At 43.5% G+C, this 23,966-nt stretch overlaps 2 protein-coding genes across 5 annotated transcripts in view; both read right to left on the reverse strand.

The window, feature by feature from the left end:
• Nucleotides 1-1,200: 1,200 nt before the first annotated feature.
• On the reverse strand, nucleotides 1,201-12,568 carry PIGA (phosphatidylinositol glycan anchor biosynthesis class A). 3 transcript variants are annotated; one of them, XM_015071425.3, is made up of 6 exons: nucleotides 12,430-12,568; nucleotides 9,230-10,009; nucleotides 4,844-4,976; nucleotides 3,934-4,066; nucleotides 3,573-3,779; nucleotides 1,201-1,910 (listed from the first exon to the last, which is right to left on the reverse strand). In XM_015071425.3, exons 2-6 carry the CDS (start codon nucleotides 9,945-9,947, stop codon nucleotides 1,644-1,646), a joined length of 1,458 nt encoding a protein of 485 aa, XP_014926911.1. In that variant the 5' UTR covers nucleotides 9,948-10,009; nucleotides 12,430-12,568; the 3' UTR covers nucleotides 1,201-1,643. The 3 variants fall into 3 exon arrangements, with proteins under 3 accessions (XP_014926911.1, XP_026910296.1, XP_014926912.1); XM_027054495.2 differs by lacking the exon at nucleotides 12,430-12,568 and adding an exon at nucleotides 12,060-12,198 and having other exon boundaries at nucleotides 9,929-10,009; XM_015071426.3 differs by lacking the exon at nucleotides 12,430-12,568 and adding an exon at nucleotides 12,060-12,198.
• A 5,823-nt stretch (nucleotides 12,569-18,391) lies between these two features.
• The window catches only part of VEGFD (vascular endothelial growth factor D), a 35,226-nt gene continuing 29,651 nt past the window's right edge, over nucleotides 18,392-23,966 (reverse strand). Inside the window, exons 6-7 of one of the 2 annotated variants that reach the window (XM_053202107.1) lie at nucleotides 19,694-19,883; nucleotides 18,393-19,124 (exon numbers count right to left, since the gene is read on the reverse strand). In XM_053202107.1, the coding sequence (XP_053058082.1) occupies nucleotides 18,989-19,124; nucleotides 19,694-19,883 (326 nt within the window). In that variant the 3' untranslated portion in view covers nucleotides 18,393-18,988. Of the gene's footprint in view, nucleotides 19,884-23,966 lie in introns of both variants that reach the window. The other variant, XM_053202106.1, reaches the window with a different exon arrangement.

Here is a 23,966-nt window from a genome sequence, read left to right on the forward strand (position 1 = left end):
GCGTGCTTCGCCGTGAATACTGGCACTGTTTCATATTTATATAAATCCGTTCCTGTGCATAAAAATCCCAATGAAATTTAATGGTTTAGGTCAGTCCATTTTTCTTTCACCAAAGAACCGTTAACTTCCAGGTTTTAAAAACCGCACTCCCGCGTTTGTGTTTCGGCACAAAACACAAACATATTCCCTACGTTATCGGTGGCAACCGGTTAACAGGCATGTTAAGATACTTTTTAAAAAGAAGTTTTGTGAATGTTATCATTAAAGAAAACAAGTCCCGTCAAGGATCACAATACTGCCAGAATCTATCTAGTGCACCAACAAGTGCCTCGTTCTTTTGATTTCACAGTCCTTGATCACAAAAACTTATTCTAAGGAGTTCAAGGAGTTCGTAAGACACACCATGTGGATAATTTGGGGTTTAAAAACCCATGGCTCTGGGCAACAACGATTACAGTGAACAACACACATCCACACAAGAGACTGTGTTCCTAACATTTTCAAACTCAATCTGCTATAAATAAAACATTCTGGGGTAAAGACTTTTGCATACTGACGATACTTCTCAGACATCAGCTAGGCCACAAGTGAAGGGACGTGGCTTGCATCAAAGGTACAGGGTAGCAGCTGACTTGGAGATTGCACACCTCGTACGTTCTGCTCGGAAGACATGAAGGCATGTACAGAGGACTAAACGATGCATGGAAGCACGTGGAGGGTTTCTCTGCACTAGCATCAACAGTGATATCGGTCCCTAGTATTTCAAAAGAAAAGGTATTTTCATAAACACAAACGAAGACGAAGGCTCTACCTAGAAGAACGCATGTGACAAGGTCGAAGAAGTAATCAGAGTATGCCGACAGTTTCTTCCCGGCATTAAAAGCAGGAGCATTTTTGGCATGTTTGATATTTTACCAGCTTGTCAACTGTGACTACAGAGAAGTGAGCCATCGGAGTGATCAACAAAGAGCGCATGTGCCCCTGGTCCTTAACAGCAGGAAGTGTCTGGTTCAATGTTCTACACAGAGTAGGTGCTTAAAACATGCTACTAACTGATGGACCATCTTACTCAAGAAACCTGCTGACGGTACGTAACACTGAGTGAACCAAATCAACGGCTACGAACAGGACTTCAATGGCTGTGTGAACAGGACTCAAAGTAGTTCGTATCGTTGTTGTGTGAACAGGACTTCAATGACATGTGTGAACAGGACTCAAAGTAGTTCGTATCGTTGTTGTACTTCCCTAAAGAAAACTTGTAAACATCTGGTGAATGTCTAATTAATGGTAGAACATTTAAAATTGGCCAAAAAATTCCCAGAAAACATTTGGCCCTTCAGCACCCAAAGCTCCCAAAATATAATGTTAAAACATCTCCGTTAAAGGGATTTCAGTAGTCTGAAAAATGTCATACCTGAGTGGCTTAAATGTTCTCTCCTAAATTTTAAGTAAGTGCAAGGAGTTTCTACACTCAGGAGTTGCATAAGTTTTTATCTTTCTTCAAAATAAAACATTGAATGGTATAGAGGTAGCATAACTTACTAAATGAACTTTAAAAAAAACAAAGAAAAAAGCAAGGTTATTTTCGATAGTCTTAATAGAACTATCACAAATGTGTAAAATGTTACAATCCAGGCTTTCTTCTACCTGGTTTTAGACATCGCATTATTCTTGCCCTCTTTTTTACTGGGAGGGTATCGAGGAGTCCAGGCCCCGTCTGGCCCTGTGGCGTCTATTGCAACGTCGATGACAGAATCTGGAGTCACCCATCGCAGGAAAACGAGGAAGAGAAAGTTGACTACAGCCAACAAAGCAAAAATGTAGCCCGTCACCGGGCCGCAGTGAGAGATGAGTCTGTCCAGTCGTCTGTCCATCGGTAACACGGCTTCTCCTGCCACGCGGTCGTACACCTGGCAGAGAGAGGCCAACAGTGAGCACTGTAACCCACGACAAACAACGACCCGCGCCAACCAGGAATGCTGTACAGATGCAAAGTGAGGTCGCTTACATTTTGTTGCTGTTGCTGTTTTAGTAATGATGTGATGAATACAATCACAGTCATTATTGTCATTTGACTCAACACTTATAGAGTGCTTATTCTGGCCAGAACACTGGGCTACACTCCTGGCCTCTAGGGCATCACCACCAAACTTAACCAACTACGAGAACTCCAAAGTCCTGAGAAGCCGGAGCCGCCTTTCAGGTCACGTCTGTCGAGGCCGTATTTAATGCGGCAGTGAATTCCTGAAGCAGGGCTGGCCTTCTAAGGTTCCAGGATGCGGCTGAGATGCTCTCACCACTAGCCCCCAGCAGAGCTCTAATCTAGTGCGCTTCTGGGTAAGAGAGGCCCTTCCGTCCACAGCCACCTAAGGCCATGCTGCTGAGCACAGATGGTGAGCACATACACAAACACTTTGTAGATTCCAAACGGAAGGAAGGGGGAAAAGATGGGGGACATTTTAGCAGATGGCTCAGGTCGGACACCGGCACCTAACGCAAAGCTGACTGCCGAGAACTGGTGGCAGGTGGCATGCTTTGTGAAACACCGCCAAGCACGGACCTCAGAAGTATTCCAAACAAAACCCCACGAAGACCCGTAAACATGTTTGTTTCGAACACAAACGAGGCCAGCATTTATGTTTCAACAGCCTCTCAGCATTCCTTGCGGTCCTTCCCACACAGCAGACCTGTGCGCCGCCTCTTTGAGAACCCAAGGAAGTTGTGACACGCGGTGCAGGTGCCACGGGGCAGCGACCTCTGGAAGGGTGCGGGCCGTTTTCGGCTAGCTCTTCCACCTTCCAAACATCTGGGACACATCTCAATCAGAATTATGCGGGCACTGCTGAATTAGGATAGTTGAGAAAGTATGCTTCCAGAGTGAACTCCAATTCAATTTCTTCATCAAGTTTCTAAATAGCACGGTTAAACTACAAAGCAGGAGTTGAACAGGATCAAAATGGCCTGTGTGGACCCGGCAGAATTAAAAAAGCAACTCCAAATTCTCTATTGCTGCTTTTTATTTGTGATCCTGTTTGCAACATCTGTCACGTGCATTTTGAGTCCTCACTCATTATGTTCTCAATCAGCCCAAAGATGCCAAACTCCTCTTCCCACGGAAAATCACATTACTTAGCAAAGGTAACACAAGGGCTTCGGGAAGTAGCCCAAACTAAATGTTGGCCGCAATCTGACTCAGCAAAACCATGTATTCTCTAGTAGACCCACGTGCTGTAGAATTAGTAGCAGCCTTAAGAAAACGTCTAAGAGTGGAGTTTAAGATCAGTTTTGCCTTTAACTGTTGTGACTTCCTAGAAAACTTCCTCAGGCCCAATTTAATGAAGGGTCTAGATGGCATTACCACTATTTTCAGATGTCAAAGGCAAGGACTTGACTAGAAATAGCCTAGCATATACCAAAAGCAGTACACGGTTCGTGTCTTCTCATCGGAAGAGACTTCGTAAACTTAAGCAACAGAGAGGATAAACCTAGAGAAGAAATAGCAAACGTGTACACAAAACGCCAAGAATTCAGACCCAATCATTCAAATACTCTTTGCTTAGCACATGACATACTTTTTCAGTTCTTTCCGCAACGTTCCTCCAGGTGTAGAAAGTCTTTACGATGTTGTGAATATCTTCGGGGGCTGGCAACGCTCCTGATTTGAGTTGGGAAATCGCTTTTTCCAAACCCTCGCACAAGGACTTTACAGAAGGCTCACACAAAATGATCAGATTTTCTGGAAGTACTTCAGGAATCCCGCCAACCCTGGTACTGACGACCTTAAGAAGAGACAAAGAACACACGACACACCATAATTCGTACCTCAGGAAAAGAAGCCAAACCAACTTGAAAAGTCGTTACAGAATGTGTCTGATTATTTTTCAGAATGCAAGTACAGAAACCCCGACAGTGCAAGGCCTCAAAGCTTTTTACCTGTAAACCGCAACTGGCTGCTTCCACAATTGCCATGCAGAACGCTTCGGTAAGGGAAGTATTAAGAAAAATATGTCCTTGAACTAAGACATTTCTAACATCCTTGTGTTCTAAGGCTCCCAAGAGACGTACTCTGATTTTTGAAATGAGAGAAGAAAGAGGGGAGTGAAAATCTTGCTAGAAAAGAAATTATCATTTAGAAGCCAAGTGTGCTATTCGTACTGTACTTAGATTATTGCTGGTTCTGATGTTTTCCACCTCAAAAAAGGTTAGCATCTCCAAACTCTTATCTAAGAGTCTTTTAAAGCTCTTTGGTTCAAACCCACACGGCCAACATATTTCGAACTTTTGTCACGCCTACAAATTTCATCTTTTCCAAAATTGGTTGGCATTTAATAAAGATATTAATATGCTTTGATGAGTAAATATCAAAGTCATTTCTAAAGAGGAAAATGCCCCTTCTAAACTGAGATGTCTCACAGCAAACACGGTTCTAAGTTACCGAGAAACAGAAGTACGTGAACCTGTACGTGCAGGGCAATTTACACGACTTGGGCCACGCTATAGAAATCACCACTCAGCAAGCCTTGAAAACGCGCAAACATTTCCACAGCGGTTGGCGTGTGCATGCGTGGATGTGCGCACGCGCACACACACCTTCCAGGGTACCTCCAACCACTGCCCCCTAGAGTCCAATAATATTGGGCTAACAAGAACAACAAAAACAATTAAACTGTGAATCTTAAACTAAAGTTTCCCATAGTACATACATTTTTAAAAAAAGAGACCTCGCGTCACATTTGTACATCAGGTACATGTAAGAGAAACAACCCACTTAACACACATCACCCAAACTGAATTTAGGTAACTGGTATTTTCTCACCCAAGGCAGTATGGAATCCATCAATACCTGTCATGTAGCTGGTACCTTTCCCGTACTTCTTCCAAAATGATTCTCTTAGGTCCCTCTCCTCCAATTATGAAATTTAAATCTGGATATTTTTGACAGAGTTCAGGTATTATACCACTAAGCAAATCAGTCCCTAGAAATATAAAATAAAGGTGAATGTTGGAAAGAGTAATATTTAAACCTAAAAAAGTTCATCAGAACTGAGAATCCACTCACTTTGAAGAGTATTAGCCATGCCCTCCTTAAGTATAGAAACGAACTCTCAAACCTTTCCGGGGAAGGTGGATTCCCTGGGATCGTCCAAACTAGGGCTCATCTCCTGCAAGTTGCAATTCTTAAAGACACATACATTGACACATCCTTTGTTACCCAACACATGGACTGTTTGGTTTCACTGTAACGGAACATTCTTCAAGGTACTCGCTTGTTTACATATCACCTGTTATAAAACAGGTATTTGAGGTAGCTGACATCAGAGTTCGTTTTCTACAAGGCTGGACAGCTGACCGGAGATCTAGCTAGGTCCTGTCCCAGCCGTTTTAGGGGCAAGCTCTTTGACCAAGGGAAAGTTTTCTGATATAGAAAATGAAGAGACCAGGCGTACCTGAAGTCCGAGATCTCTTTCAGCTACCAACTTTCTCCCAGTCTGCGTTCCACTTCCCGCCCTAGGAAAGGGCCAAGTGCAAAGTAGAACTGCGGCCTCCACTTTGACAATGTGGTTTGTACAGAGGATTTTACAGCAAACGCTATGGTGTTTGGGAAATTGCAAAGAGTAGTCCATCCAAACCTGCTAGGGCCGCTTCCCTTGAATGACAGTAAGCGAAGGTGGCAGGACCGCCACTGCTAGGTCATTAGAGTCCGTCAGAACAAGAGGATGCATCTTGGTTCCTTTTTGTTCTTTAATGAAACAAACACTCTACTAATAATGTGGAGATACCACCTCGGATAATATAAAGCAACAAAATAAACCATGCTCTTCTAGTCTGAAAGTGGCTATCCAGAGTGACAGCAGGTTGACACTATTTGGGAATTTAGTTAAGTAACATTTATAAATTGGACACATTCAAAAGTGAAAGTAAATGTAAAATAACCCGGTTAAAGTTAAGAAATGCATACACACACACACACACACACACACACACACACGAATTGCACTTCTTCTCAATCCTTCCCAGATACAGGCAGATCAATTATAAAAAAAGATGGTGGGAGAAATTATATATATGGCGTCATTTTTATTAAACAATTCAAAGTAGGACTTAAGTAAACTCCGCTATTTTCAAAATATGATTGCATTAGCAAACATAAATTCACTGAGACTTTTCTGAACTATGAAGGCTTCTCATTAAAATCTTAGCTATCTGTGTTTCCAATTACCAAATCGATCCATTGGATTTCTACATAAACTAGAAGGTGGCTTAATGACTTTTACCATTTAGTGTCCTATAGTTCTTTCATTTTCTTTCTTACCTTTCCTTCTCCCTTCGATTACGAAGGTTAAGAACCCAGCCTTCTAATGAAAAGTGCAATACACATAGCGTACTAATTATAACTGCTGATAACAACATTTACTGAGCAGTTATTGCATTAGGCAATGCCCTTGAAGGGTGCGAGGTCATGGAATCCCGACAACTACCTTATAAGGAATGGAAGTGATTAATACTATCAATGATCTATATTATTATTCTAGGAATGAAAGGGTTTTCCCAAATAAAATATTCTCCTGCCTCTGAGAAGAGTCTAACACAATGGAACATACAAAAGGACTTGCAATTGCCATAGTCACACAAAACGGACAAAGAAAAATCATGATACAAATGGCTTCTAAAGCTCAGTCTAACATATGTCAAAGAAACTTCTGAATCTACACCTAGACTCTGGGCCAGAGGTGAGGGAACAGGAGACCTTAGTTCAAGAGCTGGACTCTTGTTTGTCATCTCTGATACTGTATGACCTGAGTGAGTTACTTACCCTCTCTGAGACTCAGTTTGTTGCATGCAGATAACATCTACCCTACAGTTGTTGGGAGGGTCAAGTGAGGTACTGTACCATGTACAGGCTTTATCAACTCCAGAATATAAACGGAAGTTGTCATCACCACCGCAGCAAGAAGGGGGGCGTGCCTGCACACACGCAGGAGCACTGGGAGACCCTGACTGAGCACAACAGGCTCTGGCGAAAGGGAAGAAGGCAGCCAGGGAAGCTCAGGAGTAAGAAGTGGGATTTCTCCTCTCTCACTCAATACACTGCAGTGGGCCTTTGAGAACTGGTCCAAAGGAACACCTCCTAAGGAAATTAACTAGTTGATAATTAACAGACCATAAACACAACTACTCACTTTTGGGCTAGAGATGTGGCTGTTCCTTCTGAGAATGTTACTTTTTGTACAGTGCCTGGCGTATGGAGCGGGTTCGCTAAATACTTGTTAAATGACCGAATTGAGAATAGGACAGGCCGTGCCTTCCCTCTGTCGCTGGTAGTTAGCTCAGCGGGCTCGAATACCATCGTTAGTGACGTAAAGGTAACAGCATTAGTTTGTACCAAGATTTCATTTTGCTCTGATCCTCGACCATGCATGCACCACACTCATTCTCGGCTAGCTAGCTCACCGCTCTTTTAGCTATGTGACTAAAAGATAGCCTAGGCGCGTTTTCTAAGTTGCAACACATCACCAGTATCCCCACAGGGGTTTCCAAGAGAGACTGCAGGTCCATTCACATCTTCTTGATTAAAGAAAGGAAGCACACCGAGAGAGCATGCCTTCACCCCAGAAAACGCAGCTCAACAGTTTCCTCACCAACCTCCACTTAAGTGGACTGCTGGACCAACCAGGGCTCCCTTCCAAATGTAAAGCATACTGAGCAAGGCCCACGTCTGCACCGTAGGCCACTCCTGGGCACACTGGTACACTTCCGACCCCACCGCTGAGCTGCGTGCTGAGAACCAGCTGCACTGGTCCACGTACGTCTGATGCCAGCTACGCTTGGTAATGCGGGAACTTTGGGAACGCTGGGTAATTTACGTAAATGGCACATCAACTGACACAGTTAAGTTCCTATGAGACTAAGCTGAACGGTATGAAACACTCAATAAAGGAAAAGTTACACCAGAAAGCTCTTGTCCGATTAGGGGATATCCTAAACCACTGTGTCAAATCAAGAACAAGTCAAAAATCTCGAAGTACACGATTTCGTACACCTTTAAGTTCTCACCCCACTTAAAGAAGCCCAAATCGGCAACTACAAATAATGACGCTTTTGGAAGGTGGCCGTGCGAGAAAGATGGCACAGCTCCAACCAGCGGATCAGTACTCTTACGCCTGGAGGCCCACATCCAACTACTTACTGGCAACGCAGTGTGTGTTAATAACATTCTGAGTTAAATTCAAATACTTAAGGGAGGGTATGGATTATTTTTTTTCAATAATTCCCTACTTTAAGTGATGATTTTGATCACTGGACAGGTTTTTCAAATACCATCCAGAAGACCACTTAGGTTCTGAATAACCAGACCGTTTCAGGCTTTTAGTAAACGAGGCTCTACAAATGCTATTGCGGTGTCCATTAAGTGCTGCAGAGGCACTAAAAAAAAAAATCCTCCTTGATAATGGCAGACACTTATCAAATACAAACTGGCCTAAGTACTTGACAGGAACCATCACTGAACCCTCACAAGATTCCTGGTGTTGCCCAAACCGTACAAATGAAAAAATTGAGACTCAGAGAGGTTAAGCAGCTTGTCCTCAATCACACAGTGGGATGCGGGGAGGATCAGGCTCCAGGCTGTCTAATCCCCCTGCCTTCACCACTTACCTGCCCCCAGATTATTAACACCTTATCTACGATTAAAAGAAATAAGCTATAAAACGGCAATGTTCAGAACAAGCTGACTTTGAGGAGATGCATAATAGCCAGGAAAGCTAGAAATTGAAATATTCCTAAAGGTCATCCCTGAATAGTACAGTTACAGCTGATTTTACTTTCCACCTCTGTCCTTTTCTTAGTTTTCAAAATATCTGCAGTGAAAAGGCATTATTTTTGCAATCAGAAAGAAAGGGCTATGTGGTGGCTTAGCTTCTCACCTCTTACCACACACACAGGGCTGTTTAACCTTAAAAAGACCTGACCTAATCAACAACATCAGATTACTGTTTTTAGGTAACTATTAAAACATCAAAGGTGGGGGGTGGCATTCACCACCATTTCAAAAAATCTGGGGGGATGTATCAAACAGTATTACACCTTCCTTTGCTATATTTAATCCAGAAGTGGTTATGAGCCCATAAAACAAAACGAAAAGCCAAACAATCATTACATACAAGTATTCAACAGCTTTCTACAAGAAACAAAAGTCTGTGCAGTGCAATTGTAGCTATCATTTCATTACCTTTTCTGTAAACAAGTCTGCTGACAACAACAACAGTTATTATACTATCATGCCTTCTAAATGGGTCTGGAGTGAAGTCAGTAGGATCTACAGCATTAGGAATGACGGACACTATTTCAGGATTCAGTGCTGCTCTTAGCACAGTGTTTTCCTTACTAGTATAAGAGACACAAATTATGTGGTTTGTGTCACAAAGAGACACAGTTAGAAGCTTGTTTGTAAGCACCGAGCTGACATCAGCAAATCCAAAAAGGGAGTGGTCCGTGAAGACTGTCTGGAGCCCCATGGTCTTGGCGTGGAAGAGGGCATCATGGGCCATGGCAGAAAAAGAACTATGTGAATGTATTATCGTGACTCTCTCCCGAACAAATATGTACCTGAGCAATGGCAGACTGTGAAAGAGGGTCGTGGCCGTAGATTGGTTGTACATGACTTTCAGAGGCAAGTAATAGACTTTGAGGCCATTAGTGAGGTAACGGATGCCTTTTCGATTTCCATAAGCATGGGTGACAATTATAACTTTGTGCCCTCTTTCAATCAGACACTGAGAGAGCTGGTAAATGTGGCTTTCCACGCCTCCCATATTGGGATAGAAAAAGTCCGACACCATGCATATATTATGGGTATGGGTCCTACATGTCGACAGACTTCCAGGGCTGACACGGGAGAGCACAGCTGAGGGAAACTGGCCAGGCCCACCTCCTCCTCTACAGGCCATGCTGAGATGGTTTAGGCATTAGTCCTTAGAGCAGCTCAGTTAAGATATGTGTCGTCTAGTACCTGAAAGAGAGAGTAAAACAAGATCTCAGCTCAAAGACAAAATATATTACATTTTCCAAATCCAGATATAAACACTGTTTTATGCTAATGTAAATTTGCCAGCTTTCCCCCTAGAAATAAAACAAAAGCATATAATGAAATTACTCATCTGACATTTACTTGCTTAGCATTTACTACGTGCCATACAACAAAACTAGATTTTGCAATGTCCTTATATTTTAATTTTGCTTTAAAAAAACTCCTACACGGGGGCACCTGGGTGGCTCAGTTAGTTAAGCGTCCAACTTCGGCTTAGGTCACGATGTCATGGTTCATGGGTTCAAGTCCCGCGTCGGGCTCTGTGCTGACAGCTCGGAGCCTGGAGCCTGCTTCACATTCTGTGTCTCCCAATTTCTCTGCCCCTCCCCCACTCATGCTCTGTTCCCCCCCCCAAAACAAATAAACATTTCAAAAAATTAAAAAAAAAGCAAAAACTCCTACACATAATTTTAAAAAAGTAAGTTTCGGGGCACCCGGGTGGCACAGTCAGTGACGCATCCAACTCTAGATTTCGGCTCAGGTCATGACCTCACGGTTGGCGGGGTCGAGCCCCGTGTCGGGCTCTTGTGCTGACCATGTGGAGCCTGCTTCAGATTCTCTCTCTCCTCTCTCTCTGGCCCCCCTGCCCTCACTTGTGTTCTGGCTCTCAAAATAAACAGATAAATAAAAGTATGTTACATCACAGTATATAAGGATGTGCTATGCTAACAAACCAGTGCATTTCAATAATTAAACATATGGCTCTTTACAGAAAGTTTGCCGACCCTGCTCTAGACCTTAGCCACTGATTCAACAAACCTCATACAATTCTGCGATTCACTCTGTGGTTTATACTAAAATATACCTGGAACTAGAACTGTCTTTTTGACGGTAGCTTTTTCAATATCACCTACAGCACATGTTACAGACATCCACCTACGTTTCCCCCTTCCGTATTCAAGGCTGGTGTTAAAGGGCTCCTTTCATTTTCTTAAACTTTCTTTCAGTTATGTAAGCCTTTCTTCCATGAGCGTCCCTCTCTCTGGTTTGGAGTCTCGAGATAAAGGCTCAGTTAGAGGTGGGTTGGATCTGGGGCCATTTTCTAAACCTTAAGTAGGAAATATTTACTTCAGGGGTCCCTTAGATCCTCATCAGCGCAAAATGCTCAGTATTCGGTACTACTACATATTCTTACTTTTAAAGCTAAAGAGTGTTGTGGAAAGCTAGTGAAAATCTTCCTCAGATTTACAATGGAGATTTCCACACCTCCAGAAACTCAGTGGTACAAGGGAAAGCCATTCCAAAGGTCTGAGTTTCTGATTTCACCTGCAAACTCAGGAAATGCAAATCAACTGCCTGTGCAAAGTCTTAATTCTTCTTGCTAACAAATTCATCTATGTTTTACGTATATTCTCAGAAATACTCAGTGTTTCTTGACCTGAACTTACTAATTAAGACTCAAGATTACCAAATTTGGGGAGTCGTCAGTTTTGTACTTTTAAGTGATTTCAGTAACATTTTCTTACTGTGGTTCGTCACCTACACCTGAATTTCCAGTTGTATTCAATTTAAAAAGATGAGTGATTAAAAAACAAAAAAAAAGGGAGTGAAGGACCAAATGAAATAATCTTAAAAGTTTTCTCATGAACCTGCTAACGTCCTGTGAGGAGTCTGCCTACTTCCATCGGGTTATCACGCCTAACATCTTTCTGGCATAGAAGCTCAACAAATGGCACAATCACAGATTCTTAGATTTTAAAGCCGAAGAGAGGCTAGGAGATCTAGGAATACCTCCCTCACTCTACAAACGAGAAGCCAAACAAGTTGAGCGATTTGCCCACGGTCTCCACCCAGCCACTTAAGTGACAAATGCGAGATGGCCATAAAATCTGCAACCATTCATGGCCAACGAGTGTCTGGGCAGACAGCCGCAGAGGCTCCCGAGGAGCCTTAGGGAGACCCCGAGGGGGCTTGGGTCCGGAGGACGGGGCTTCCACACCCACCCCCCTGGCAATACCCCGACTTCACTCACTGAGAGGTCAACGGGGAGCGCCAGGGCCAAGGAAGGGACGACCCCGCTCAATCAGCAGCCCCGCTGGAGTCAAGGAGGGTTCCGCCAGGCCCAAAGGGAGGAAGATGGCCAGACGGTGGGCAGGAGTCTGAGGCTGGGGGTCCGGAGTCCTTCACCCCGCCCGCCTCAATCTCGGCGGAACCGGCTTCAGCGCGGCCACCCCAGCGCACCCTCAGCTCCACTCGACTCCGGTGACTCTCGACCCCGACTTCCGAGCTTCAAAGCCGCGTCGGCTTCGCCCCTTCCATCGCCGGCCACACTCCCACGAGTGCAGCCCCGTCCCATCCGGAAGCGGCCGAGAGTGCTGGCGCAGGGTCAGACGCGCACTTACCGGCGAGTCCCATGGCCGCCAGTGTCCGGACCTCCCGCGGCTGCAGCCAGAGTCCCACCTCGCTGTCCCGAAACACCAATCCGAGGCGTCCGCGCCCGAGCGCCGCGCCCCCGAGGCAGCCAATCGCAAAGATGCGCTGGCGTCACGTGCGGGAGCGCCGCTCAGCGCCCTCCCTTCAGCGCGCTGTGGAACGTCAGTGCGCGTAAGCACATGTTTTCGCGATGTTCAGAGTAACTTGTTTTCTCTGCACAGAAAGTAGTAATCTTTGGTTTAATCTTTCATATGAAGTCTTAGTGTCGCAGATCTCTAGAAACCGGCCCTGGTCTCTTCTTACACAAGCAACCTATCAAGAGCCTTCCTCGGGGTAAAGTCAGAAATCCCAGCGTGACTCGCAGCGAGCCTTTAGGGCTGCTGGGAGTTGTAGTCTGGTGGCCTTTGGAAGCGAAGCTGAACTTCGGAAACTCACTCCCAGGATGCACTGGACTTCTAAGCCCAAATTGTGCAAAAGGTCTGGTGGGTTCGCGTCTTGGTTGCCTGGTTACAGCGTCTCTTTTCTGGAAGCCGGTTCTCAGCGACTTCGGATGGGACAGACTTTTGGGCGAGAAGGCTACCAAAGGCTGGGGTCACGCTGGCCTTGGGTTTCTGGTTATCTGTGCCGCAGCAGAACCGTGTTTGTTCTTAACCACCCTGCTAGGGTTGCCTGATGTAGCAAATAAAAATACACAGATAAAGAGTAAAAAAAAAATCAAACTTTATAAAAATTTGAATTTCAGGTAAATTTTATTTTATTTTTTATTTTCTTTTTTAACATTTATTTATTATTGAGAGACAGAGAGACACAGAGCATGAGTAGGGCAGGGGCAGAGAGAGAGGGAGACACAATCCGAAGCAGGCCCCAGGCTCCGAGCTGTCAGCACAGAGCCGGAAGCGGGGCTCAAACTCGCAAACCGGGAGATCATGACCTGAGCCGATGTCCGACGCCCAACCAACTGAGTCACCCAGGCGCCCCTCAGGTAAATTTTAAACAAGTATGTCCCACATATTGGGGACTTGACTAAAAAATTACTCGTTGTTTATCAGGAATTCAAACTTAACTGGCTATCTTGTATTTTATCTGGCAACCTTACACTCTGCGGGAAAAAAAAATTGAGGTCTGACGTACAATATCAACTCCCACTCAAACTGGTTTTACTGTCTATGGTGGTGCTTGGCCAGGAGGCTCATGAATCGGTGGAAATGGTCTGATGGCCATCTTCCCCTTCCATTTAGTGCCTGGAGTTCCCCCAGCTCCACCATGCATACACTTTCCAGAACAGTTGCCTTCCTGAGCACTATCTCTAGCGCCCCTTTTAAGCTTGTAGAAAACCTCTTCATCTTCTGAAGATTTCAGCTCCTTTCTGATGCCCTCCCCAGGCCTACAGAGGGAACTCAGTCCTCCCTCTTTTGTGTTTGATAGTATTTTGGCCTTATGCTGGTCTGGTAGTTATCAGGTGATATTCAAGTTGTTTGCCTGACTGACAGCCCCCTTCCTCCTTCACCTGATCCTGGAAGGCGGGTGTTGTTTGGATCTCACACGGACTCATTCTGAAAATGATTGCGTTTGCTTGTTAAATGTCTGCCTTCTTGGCCAGATAGTAAGCTGAGGCAAGGCTTGTTCCTAGTAATAGACAGTGACTAAGTCTTAATTGTATTAATGGATTTCTTTATCCAATACCGGTGCAGTCCCAGTACGAACACTTATACCCAATAAAATGTATTGAAAATATTTTATGGAGTGTACCATATAAATATTACAGTGCAATGATATCATTCAAAGAGCATTTTGGTTGTAGGATCTGAAGTGTTACTAATGAGTTAACTTTAATGAGCTAATGCTGTTTAACTCAAGTAGGAATAGATACCCTGCACTGGGTTGATGTTGAAGCATCAGAGAATAAAGACGATGATGAAAGTTCAAGGATGGTGCAACATTGCTTTGGACTCCTGTTCATTTTTGCAATAGGTTTTAAGACAAAGGGAGTGGGTAGAGAAACTGGAAAGTATCAATGAGCGTTAAGCCCATGTGTTGAGCCCCTGGTTTGCCAATGCCATAGTTCTAATCACAATGCACATTCGAAATTCTAAGATCCTGATGCCACTATTCCTTCAAATGACTTGTGATCCTTTTCAAAACAGTGTTTTCTACCATTATCACCATTCACTGAATTCCTGTGCTGTAGAAGGCTTTGTGGAGAATACAAGGAACATTAAACATAGTCCCTATGTTTTAAAAGTTATTTTTTATCCTTTGTAGCTTTTACACACTTTTTGCCAGTAGTGACAAGCAATCCACCTTTCTTGAAAGGTTCTTTGTGTTTTAAATACTGTAGCATAGCCTGACCTTTATAAATAGCTAATAAAGGCACACTGGTGCTGAGTCTCTGTTGGAGGGGGAGAGGGTTGAGAAAACTTGCAGGCTATTCCAATGAGCAGGTGTATGGGTTCTGGCAGTCTGAAAACATGGAAATTCATTCATCACATCCCAGTCTCTGACCTAGGCACTGAGCATTATTAAAGGCAAATAAATCATAATTCTGCACATGGCTCACAATCTCATGTGGGTATGAGACTCCGTTTATAGCCAGTGTAAATTTAAGGCTATCTTCTAAAAGTCAAAAGAAAGTTGTAGCATCAGGGCTAAGCTATAAATCTGAGAATAATTCTAATTATGGTATTCTGCCTAAATGTATGGAATCAAGATATACCTTTAGAGAATTTTCTTAGAAATTACTAAAGTTAAAGTAGAATACTTACATGCAGTGTATTCTGATTACACTTAGTAAAACATGAGGGCAATCAGTACCAGCTGTAGTATAAAATGATCTATAAATGGAGAAGGTATAAAATAAATGTGGGTATCGCCTTCCCTTGAAATCCAGCTCTTTGCAAGTTTCAGCTCAGGTCATGATCTCACGGTTTCATGAGTTCGAGCCCCGCATCGAGCTGTGCACTGACAGTGCGGAGCCTTCTTGGGATTCTCTCTCTCCCTCTCTCTCTGCCCCTCCCCTACTCACACTGTCTGCCTCTCTCTAAATAAATAAATAAACTTAAAATGCTCTGAGGGAAGTCCTATTGGAAACTTTCCTCTTGATCGCCAATGGCTATGCTGCAAAGAAGCTCAGGCAAGATACTAAATGATGAAGGGCCACCTGAAGAGAGGCCCTGGAGAGTGAAATTTCGTCTTGGGCTTCCAGCAGCAGAGGAGTTCCCATTCACTGGTCACAAAATCAATGCAATACTGCTTCTTTATTTATTTATTAGAGTACTGTTTGTTAGGTACCTACTAAATGCAAGCCATTGTTTCACACTGAGGATTATGGGTGGATTAGACAAAGTCCAGCTCTTCATTGACCAAATGACCAAATCCATGAAGGTCACAATTTTCACCAAATTACTTTCCTTAAAAACCTTAAAATAGGGGTCCCTGGCTGGCTCAGTCAGTAGGGAGTGTGACTCTTGATCTCGGAGTCATGAATTTGAGCCCCACATTGGGGGTAGACTTCACTTAAAAAAAAAAAAAGCCTTACAATGGATGCTTTGCATAATCTCCTTTATCAAGCATCTCAGTATTTTAATCTCATCCAACTCTGACCATTATGCTGTCGAATCTGTTTCCAGTGCTAATGGGGCTCCCACCACTGCCTCCTTTAGTCACAGCTTTGTGATCTGTACTGCCATATTAATACATTCTCCAGCCTGGTGGCTTAGATAATCAGGGACAGCATGCATCACTGGCACTTGCTGTATTTGCTTTAATCTCTTGGGACTTCTCACATATTTTTGTTTTGCAACAAGGTGAGAATTTTCAGCCCACATTCCAAAGCTATTACTATGATAAATGCTTCTGTGCAGTGAACAGTACAGTCTAATAAGGCCTTAGGCCAGCTATCCCACCTCCACACTGAGGGCCAGCTCCAGCCCAGGTCAGACACAGCCTCAGGGATCCAAGTGCAAACCTCTTGGTCCTTTACGGAGGGTTAGAAGTACAAAGGCAGACGGCAAATGCATTGCCCTAGCCCAGAACTGTCTATGATATCTCCATCTCAATGGCAGTTAGGAAGCCAGAGCCACTAAGGAAAACATGGTTTGAGTTGGCTTTAGGGAAGATCCAGGAACCCAGTATAAGCTAAAAACTTTGCTCACCGTCTCGCTTCTTTCAGGATGATCCCTTTAATTTGTAAATTACTTTGTATTTTTCAAATAGTTTTCACTTACGGTAATTCAAGTGAAGTTAGCAACTCTGAGAGCAAGGAGAGGAGATGGTCACCCACATTTGGCAGGTGGGGAAACTGAGGCTCCATGAGGCTGCTCAGCCTCATAATGAGATGAGCAAAGTGACTCCTTTGTGTGGTGTCCCTTGGGCTGTCCGCTACCCCTGTTCTCAAGGGAATGTGACCAAGAACTACAGAGGAGGACAACATGGCAGGAACTGAATGAAGGAACAAAGCTCAGAGTTGAATGCTAATGCACTATGTGCAAGCCCTTTCAGAAGGCTGGGAATCAAACAGCGAAACCAGAAGAAAGAAGGCCCTTTGGCATCAAGGTCATAAAGCGGGGGTAACAGGAGAGGAATGACTGGGCCAACGCCAGTAAATGACAGCGGTGATAACGGCAGCACGATAGGGACTGGTCCCAGGCCAGGTCCAGATCAGCAGTGCCCCCAGGTCAGGGACTGAGAGCTAAAGCCAGGAAAGGAGTAGGGGCCCAGAGCCACAGGCCACAGAGGACTTGGGTGAAGGAGAGGAGAATTCAAGAACTGCTTAGGAACCAAGAGAGGAAGGACAGGGGCTTGGGTCAGGATCCAGCAATTCTACACGTGGCATCAGGAGAAACAAAACCATTTTGCTGTGTTTACCGCTAACCTTCCTCCTTGTTATTGTATAGCTCCATGTGGTCTGGCCTGAGAAACTCGGGTCACACAAATTTGATGAGGACAATTTCTAATGGTAAGGAGGTCACCGAAATGGAGAGGTACACACGAACACAACTATTTACAAAAGTCTTTAGTAAGTGTTGTAATAGATTGTGTATCTATCTATTTCTGCAAGATGCTGGAGAGGGCATCCATCTCTAAGTTATTTGCTAAATAACTTAATTCTGTTCGTTAACTTTGCAATTTGCTAAAAACGTAATACTCCTCATGCTGCCTTAATTCTATTAATGCTATATAATTCCCTCCATTTTATCAAACTTTCAGTAAAGTCTACACTATCAAAAGAGTATTTGTGGGAGTGTTTTAGAGAAAAAGCAAGGGAAAGGGCTTGTGCCCCCTTCCTGGGTGGCCGTGGGACCGAGAGAAGAACCCCTTGGCCAAGAGAAGTGGGATGTGCACGACCAGAGAAGGAGTGCACAGCTGGAGGTGGCCAGAAGACACACGCTCTCAAAGATGTCAAGGGCTATCGGTGGGCTCTCCTCCATCATGAGACACAGGTCAAGTTACTTTTACATTGAATCTCAAAGGAAAGACAGATTTCAAGCTGATTCTTGGGTTACATTTGCTTAACCTCCTTTAGAATCTTAAACTTTCTGAGAGTTACTCCCTGGGCCGCCCCAAAGTGCCACCAAGTTTTGTTGTGTCCATGTCCCTCCCCACACCGCCTTCTAAATTCCTTTGTCTCTTTGAAACATATTTTTGGGGTGCCTGGGTGATTCAGTTGGTTAAGCATCCGACTCTTGGTTTTGGCTCAGGTCATGATCTCACGGTTCGTGAGCTCGAGTCCCATGTCAGGCTCCACACTGACAGCGCGGAGCCTGCTTGGGATTCTGTCTCCCTCTTTCTTCCTCTCTCCCACTCGTGCACACGCTTTCTCTCAGTCTCGCCCTCCCTCTCTCCCTTTCTCTCAAAATAAACAAGTAAACCTAAAAAAATACATTAAAAAAACCCATATTTTTTCCTTCAGCATAAAATTTAGAGCGGGACCATATTAAATAACACCAAATTCTATAGCTTGAATAATGGTGTTTATTTTCTTTAAATACACTTAAATATGAAACAACAGACAGTAGTTCAGTAAACTCGAAACTACAAGCTGGACAGTAATCAGAAAATCAGTGCTGATCCTACAAATCAAAATCTGCATAATAAAGAGTCAGAATAATTCACAAGAGAGTTTGCATTAGTGGAGGACTTGGAGACTATAAAATTGCCTCATCAGCATGGAGTAATCAATACGGCACCTGTGACTGTATGATGATCAAACCTTTCTCATTCACAAAAAAAAAACAAAAACCAAAAAACCCAAAAACCAAAAAACAAAACCAAAACAAAGGTTACACAGGTTCCCTCCTTTCCATTCCTTGCAGGGCAGGGATATCTTCAGGTGGAAGATATCTGTCAGTGAACCAGGAAATCCCAGCTGGTGTGCAATGGAAGGGTGGTCTGGATACACTGTGGTATCAGATAAAATAGAGGGTTTTTTTTTCCCCTAGTACCTGGGGAAAAAAACCACAGTGACAGCAACTTGGCAAAGCAGCGTGCCATTTAAAATGTCAGGGATGGAGACCTTGGGAAAAAGCGGAGTCAAGGGTTTTCTTGACCGTGGAGCCCATGGGCAGCCCTTTTCTCCTTTGGAAAGCGGCAATGCTTTGCACATGCTGGTTTTCCATTTGCACATGTTCTGGTGTGAAAGGGACATCTGTCCTCACAGCTGTTGCAAAAGAAAATAAACATGAGAGTTCAGAATCAAGGACTAAATCCAAAGGAATAACTCTGTTCTGATTTGATTAAGTTTTCAAAGTAAATTTTCCAGATATGTATGTAAAATGTCAATATAAAATCCGGAACGGGTATTCCGCACGGATCCAAAATCTATGAAAGCCCAGACGGCAGCCTGTAAGTGTCCTTTATCGATGACTTTCTTGCTATATAAATCCAGCGCCATCCCCTTCCTCGATGAGAAAACAAACCGACATATGTGGACATATATTGAGAGAATGAACCCAAGAGTCTGCGGATCTGAAATCTACCCCCCAAATAATTGTTCAAATCTCATCAATTAAGTCTTTGCTTAAGATCCATAAGCCAACGATAACAGGCAGGATTTTCTTGTTTTCACAAATCAATCATCCCTCTATATACTCTCACTTATTCCTTAGTTGCCAAACCTCTGCTTTACTATCAAAAAAGGGGGGGAGCTGAGAATTGGCAAAACATGCTTTTGGAAGGAATCTCGCCAAATGGAAATGGCATTCACAGTAAATGTCAACGAATGAAATTCAGGGGAAAGTGTCTGGGTGAAATATCTTGTGCTTCTGGCAGCAGCTCTCCAGGCTTTCTCTGCACTCAATGCAACTGCAGTTTTCCGGGTGCTGGATGAGATCTCTGGGACACGGGGTTTTACACACACACTCACAGCGATCTTCATCAAACTTCATGTGTGGCCCACAGACAGCGAGTTCCTGGAGATGAGAGGGCTCTAAGTGGAAACAGAAAAGTGTTGGTTGAACGGCGGTAGCACGGATAATGTGGCGTCAACGTTGGTTGTATACTTCCCATTATTCTAAAATAACTTGGATTCTCCTAGTCTCCATTCCTGTAGAGTTTTGCCCCTAACCTTTTCACAGGGTGAAGGAGATTCACCTCTGATTTCACGATACCAATACTGAATTCATGTGTTCTCTTAAATTTGGGATAAAGATGTTATTTTTTTAACTAAGGTTTTTTTTAAGAGAACTTTAGGTGGGTGACTTCCTAGTTTTTAGATGAAGAGTAAAAGGAGAGAGGAACAGAAGTATCAGCAGTATAGAAATACAGAAATATACCTCAGGCCTTCCAGACTGGATAGAAACAGTGATGTATTTCCTCACCACAGATCACAACGCTGTTATAAAAGATACAACAGTGATGATAAACTTTGATTCCACAGAACGCGTTCAGCTGAGAGGAGGGTCTCAGAAGTTTTTGACACACTTAGTTGACAGCTATTTCTTCTAGAAAGCGTACACGACAATTGAATAACTACTACTCCGTGTGCAGTTCTGATCATCAAGTTGAAATTCAGTGCAGAAAATGGATGAGACAGAAACTTTGGAAGAACTTGACTATGACACTTTAGCATTCTTGAAGGTTTTGGAGGCAAGTACATGTCTAGTTTCTTCCCCAAACCTGCTTCTCTCCCAATTTGCCTCCTTTAGGGAATGGGGCCATCACTCCGGACTCACCTGCCATTTTGGGTCTTATCACTTTGTCCACCCAGTTCTGTCGCCCTAAGTTTGTTCTATCATTCCCATCATCACTGCCACCACCTCAATTCAGTCAGTGCCTTATACTGTTGTGTGTAGATGGCCGTCACAGATCTTGCCGTCACACGTTTTATGCCTTCAATCCATTTTCCACAATATTATCAAATGCAAATCTAATCACGTCATTCTACAGCTTTAAGTTCCTTAAGAGGTTCCCCTCTCTTACAATAAAAGAGTATTTTCCCACCAAGACGTATGAGACCCTCCATGAACTAGACCTTCTGAACTAGAACCTTCCAGACTCTTCTCTCTCCCTCTCCCACTCCCCCCTCTCATAAATATCTTATGTTCCACCCATACCAAATTATACTACCTTTTATTCCCCTGATATGCCAGGGTCTCTAAGCCCCATGCTTTTGGCCTTGCCCCTCTCCCTGCCAGTTATCTTTCCTCCCAGATATCTGTCCCAACTTCTACAATTTTAGCTAAGTGCCCTTACCCTGTGCATATTTTCATCCTGTCCTTTCTTGCATTGCTTACATGTGTCTATTTCCTCCACGAATGAAAAAATGCTGAAGGTTATGGGAACCAGATCTCATCATTCTGACATGAAATGAGCACTTGATAAACGCTGAGTGCATTTGGTATAATAAAAGGGTCCGAAACAGGCTGCTGTATGAAGACTCTGAAGGATCCCATCCATCGTTCCAAGACATTGGGTTAAACCGTATGTTTTTGTCAATATCTGACTACTGACAATATACCAAAATGGCAATCTCATGTTGTCTAATCTTCTAGTTTTAACGGCTCTGTGATTGATATTTGATGATATTTCACCTGTGTGGAAAGGGTGTTGGAAGGCTAAATCTGGGGAGATTCTTGGAATTGCATAAAGAGAAAAAAAGTGAGCTTTGTAAGCCATATGCCAATAAGGCATATGCCACTTTCAGGCAAGAGGAGAATATATTATTCCCATTGGATATTCTTTCCTGATTTGTCAAAGACTAATTCACCATATAACTGTGGATTCATTTGTGGGTTTTCTATTCTGTTCCATTGATCTATGTGTCTATTTTTATGCCCGTACCATACTGTTTTGATGACTACAGCTTTGTAATATAACTTGAAGCCCAGAATTGTCCATTGATTGATGAACAAAGAAGATGTGTCCATTGATTGATGAACAAAGAAGATACATATACATACATACACACACATACACACACATATGTATATATGTGTATATATATAAATATATATATATATATATATATATATATATATATATATATATACATACACACACATAGTGGAATATTATTCAGCCATAAAGAAGAATGAAACCTTGCCATTTGCCATGACAGGGATGGAGTTAGAGAGCATAATGCTAAGTGAAATAAGTCAGTCAGAGAAAGACAAATACCATATGATTTCACTCATATGTAGAATTTAAGAAACAAAACAAGCAAAGGGAAACAAAGAGGGAGAGAGACATACCAAGAAATAGACTCTTACCTATAGAGAACAAACTGATCGTTACTGGAGGCGAAGGAGGGTGGTGGGTTAAATAGGTGATGGGGATGAAGGAGTGCACGTGTTGTAATGAGCACCAGGTGATGTATGGAATTGTTGAATCACTATATGGTGCACCTGAAACTTCTATAACAGTGTATGTTAACCATATTGAAATTAAACTAAAAACTAAAAACAAAACAAAATGAATACATTGCTGAAGAATAGTCAAGTAGCTCTTAAAAGACTTGCATGAATCACTAGGTGGCGGTAGAGATTCAATGAGGCCACTTCAGGTAGAACCAATGCCCTTCTTAGGTGGTTTAAGGAAAACACAGTCCACTGGGTGTTTGATGCTGAACTTCACCAAGGTAGTTGGCAGAGGCTGGCCTCAATCCTTATAGCCATTAATTAAAAGTAACAGAGACTGGGGCGCCTTGCTGGCTCAGGTAGGTAGAGCATACGACTCTTGATCTCAGGGTCATGAGTTCGAGCCCCACTTTGGTGTAGAGATTAGTTAAAAAAAAAAAAGAAAGAAAGAAAAGTAACAGAGACCGGGTGTAGGAGACCTGAGCAAAGCAGCAACTAGCTAAGGGTGATACCCTGACGTATGCTATACTGATTTCAGTCTTAGGGAGGGTGACGGTGGGATACCATGAGCTCTGCTCTCAGCCTTGCTTCATTCATCCAGCAGTAAGCTCATGGGTTTTTTTTCCCCCCAATTCTTGAAGTTGTGGCTGTCTTGAGGAATTTAAAATATAGAATCAGGACTCCTCAATTTTTCTTTTTTTCTTCTTCAGTATTGTTTGTTTGCACAGTGTAAAGCAATGATCTGAATCCAACGAGATGAAATTAGATTGGTCTTGGATTCACTACCCCAAATGTGCTCACTCAGGGAAGAGCTGTCATTGTAGAAAAGGCAGTTGGCTTAACAGCGGCATGTGTGAAAAAGGTGCGTAGGGAACAGTACGCTCAGTATATGTCCTCAGTTTGATGGGGCCACTGGAGAAGTGACCGTGATCTAGCTACCCCATGCCTCTCACTTCCATCACTGCTGCCACGTCCCCCGAGGTCCCCTGCCTCCTTTCCTGCCCTGGGCCAACACCTCCTCCTCTACCCTGTCACTGGTGGATTGTGTTAAAATTCTAATTGGTGCTGTCACTGTCCTGCTTGAACCAGCTGAGTGGTTTCCCTTGGCCCTTAGCATCATGTCCAGTGTCTGGGACCAGCTGCCCAAGGTCCCCTGTGAACCTCTCCAGCTTCCTTTCTCACATGTACCCGACCCCTTCCCATTATGTTCCCACCATGCTGAACTTTCTCTAGTACCCTGGCATGCTACCTTATCTCACTTTCAGTCCTCAGCACTCGGGTTTACCCTGCTCAGAGCACTTTTCTCCTTCCTCCCACTCTTCACCCCTCCGTGCACATGTGCACCAGCTGTGGTATCCCCAGGATATCCCGTTAATAAATTGTATATGGATTGCATGTTAAAATGGTACTATTTTGATATGTTGGATTAAATGAAATATATAAAAATTAATTGTACTTGTTTCTTTTGACTTTTTGAAAAAAAATTTTAAATGTTTATTGCTTTTTGAGAGAGAGAGAGAGAGAGAGAGAGAGAGGAGGGGCAGAGAGAGAGGGAGACACAGAATCCGAAGCAGGCTCCAGGCTCTGAGCTGTTAGCACAGAGCCCGATGCAGGGCTTGAACCCACAAACTGTGAGATCATGACCTGAGCTGAAGTCGGACACAACCGACTGAGCCACCCAGGTGCCCCTCTTTTGACCTTCTTAATGTGAGTAC

This window comes from Acinonyx jubatus, chromosome X, assembly GCF_027475565.1.
Source record: "Acinonyx jubatus isolate Ajub_Pintada_27869175 chromosome X, VMU_Ajub_asm_v1.0, whole genome shotgun sequence".
NCBI lineage: Eukaryota > Metazoa > Chordata > Mammalia > Carnivora > Felidae > Acinonyx > Acinonyx jubatus.

Bases quoted from the DNA above. Each gene is read 5' to 3' on its own strand.
- PIGA (XM_015071425.3), bottom strand. From the start codon at position 9,947: ATGGCCTGTAGAGGAGGAGGTGGGCCTGGCCAGTTTCCCTCAGCTGTG. The intron at 3,780-3,933 runs GTAAAAAGCTTT...TCTCTTCTTAAG, and splicing joins CAGCCAGTTGCGGTTTACAG to GTCGTCAGTACCAGGGTTGG. The intron at 1,911-3,572 runs GTATGTCATGTG...TCTCTCTGCCAG, and splicing joins TTGCGGAAAGAACTGAAAAA to GTGTACGACCGCGTGGCAGG.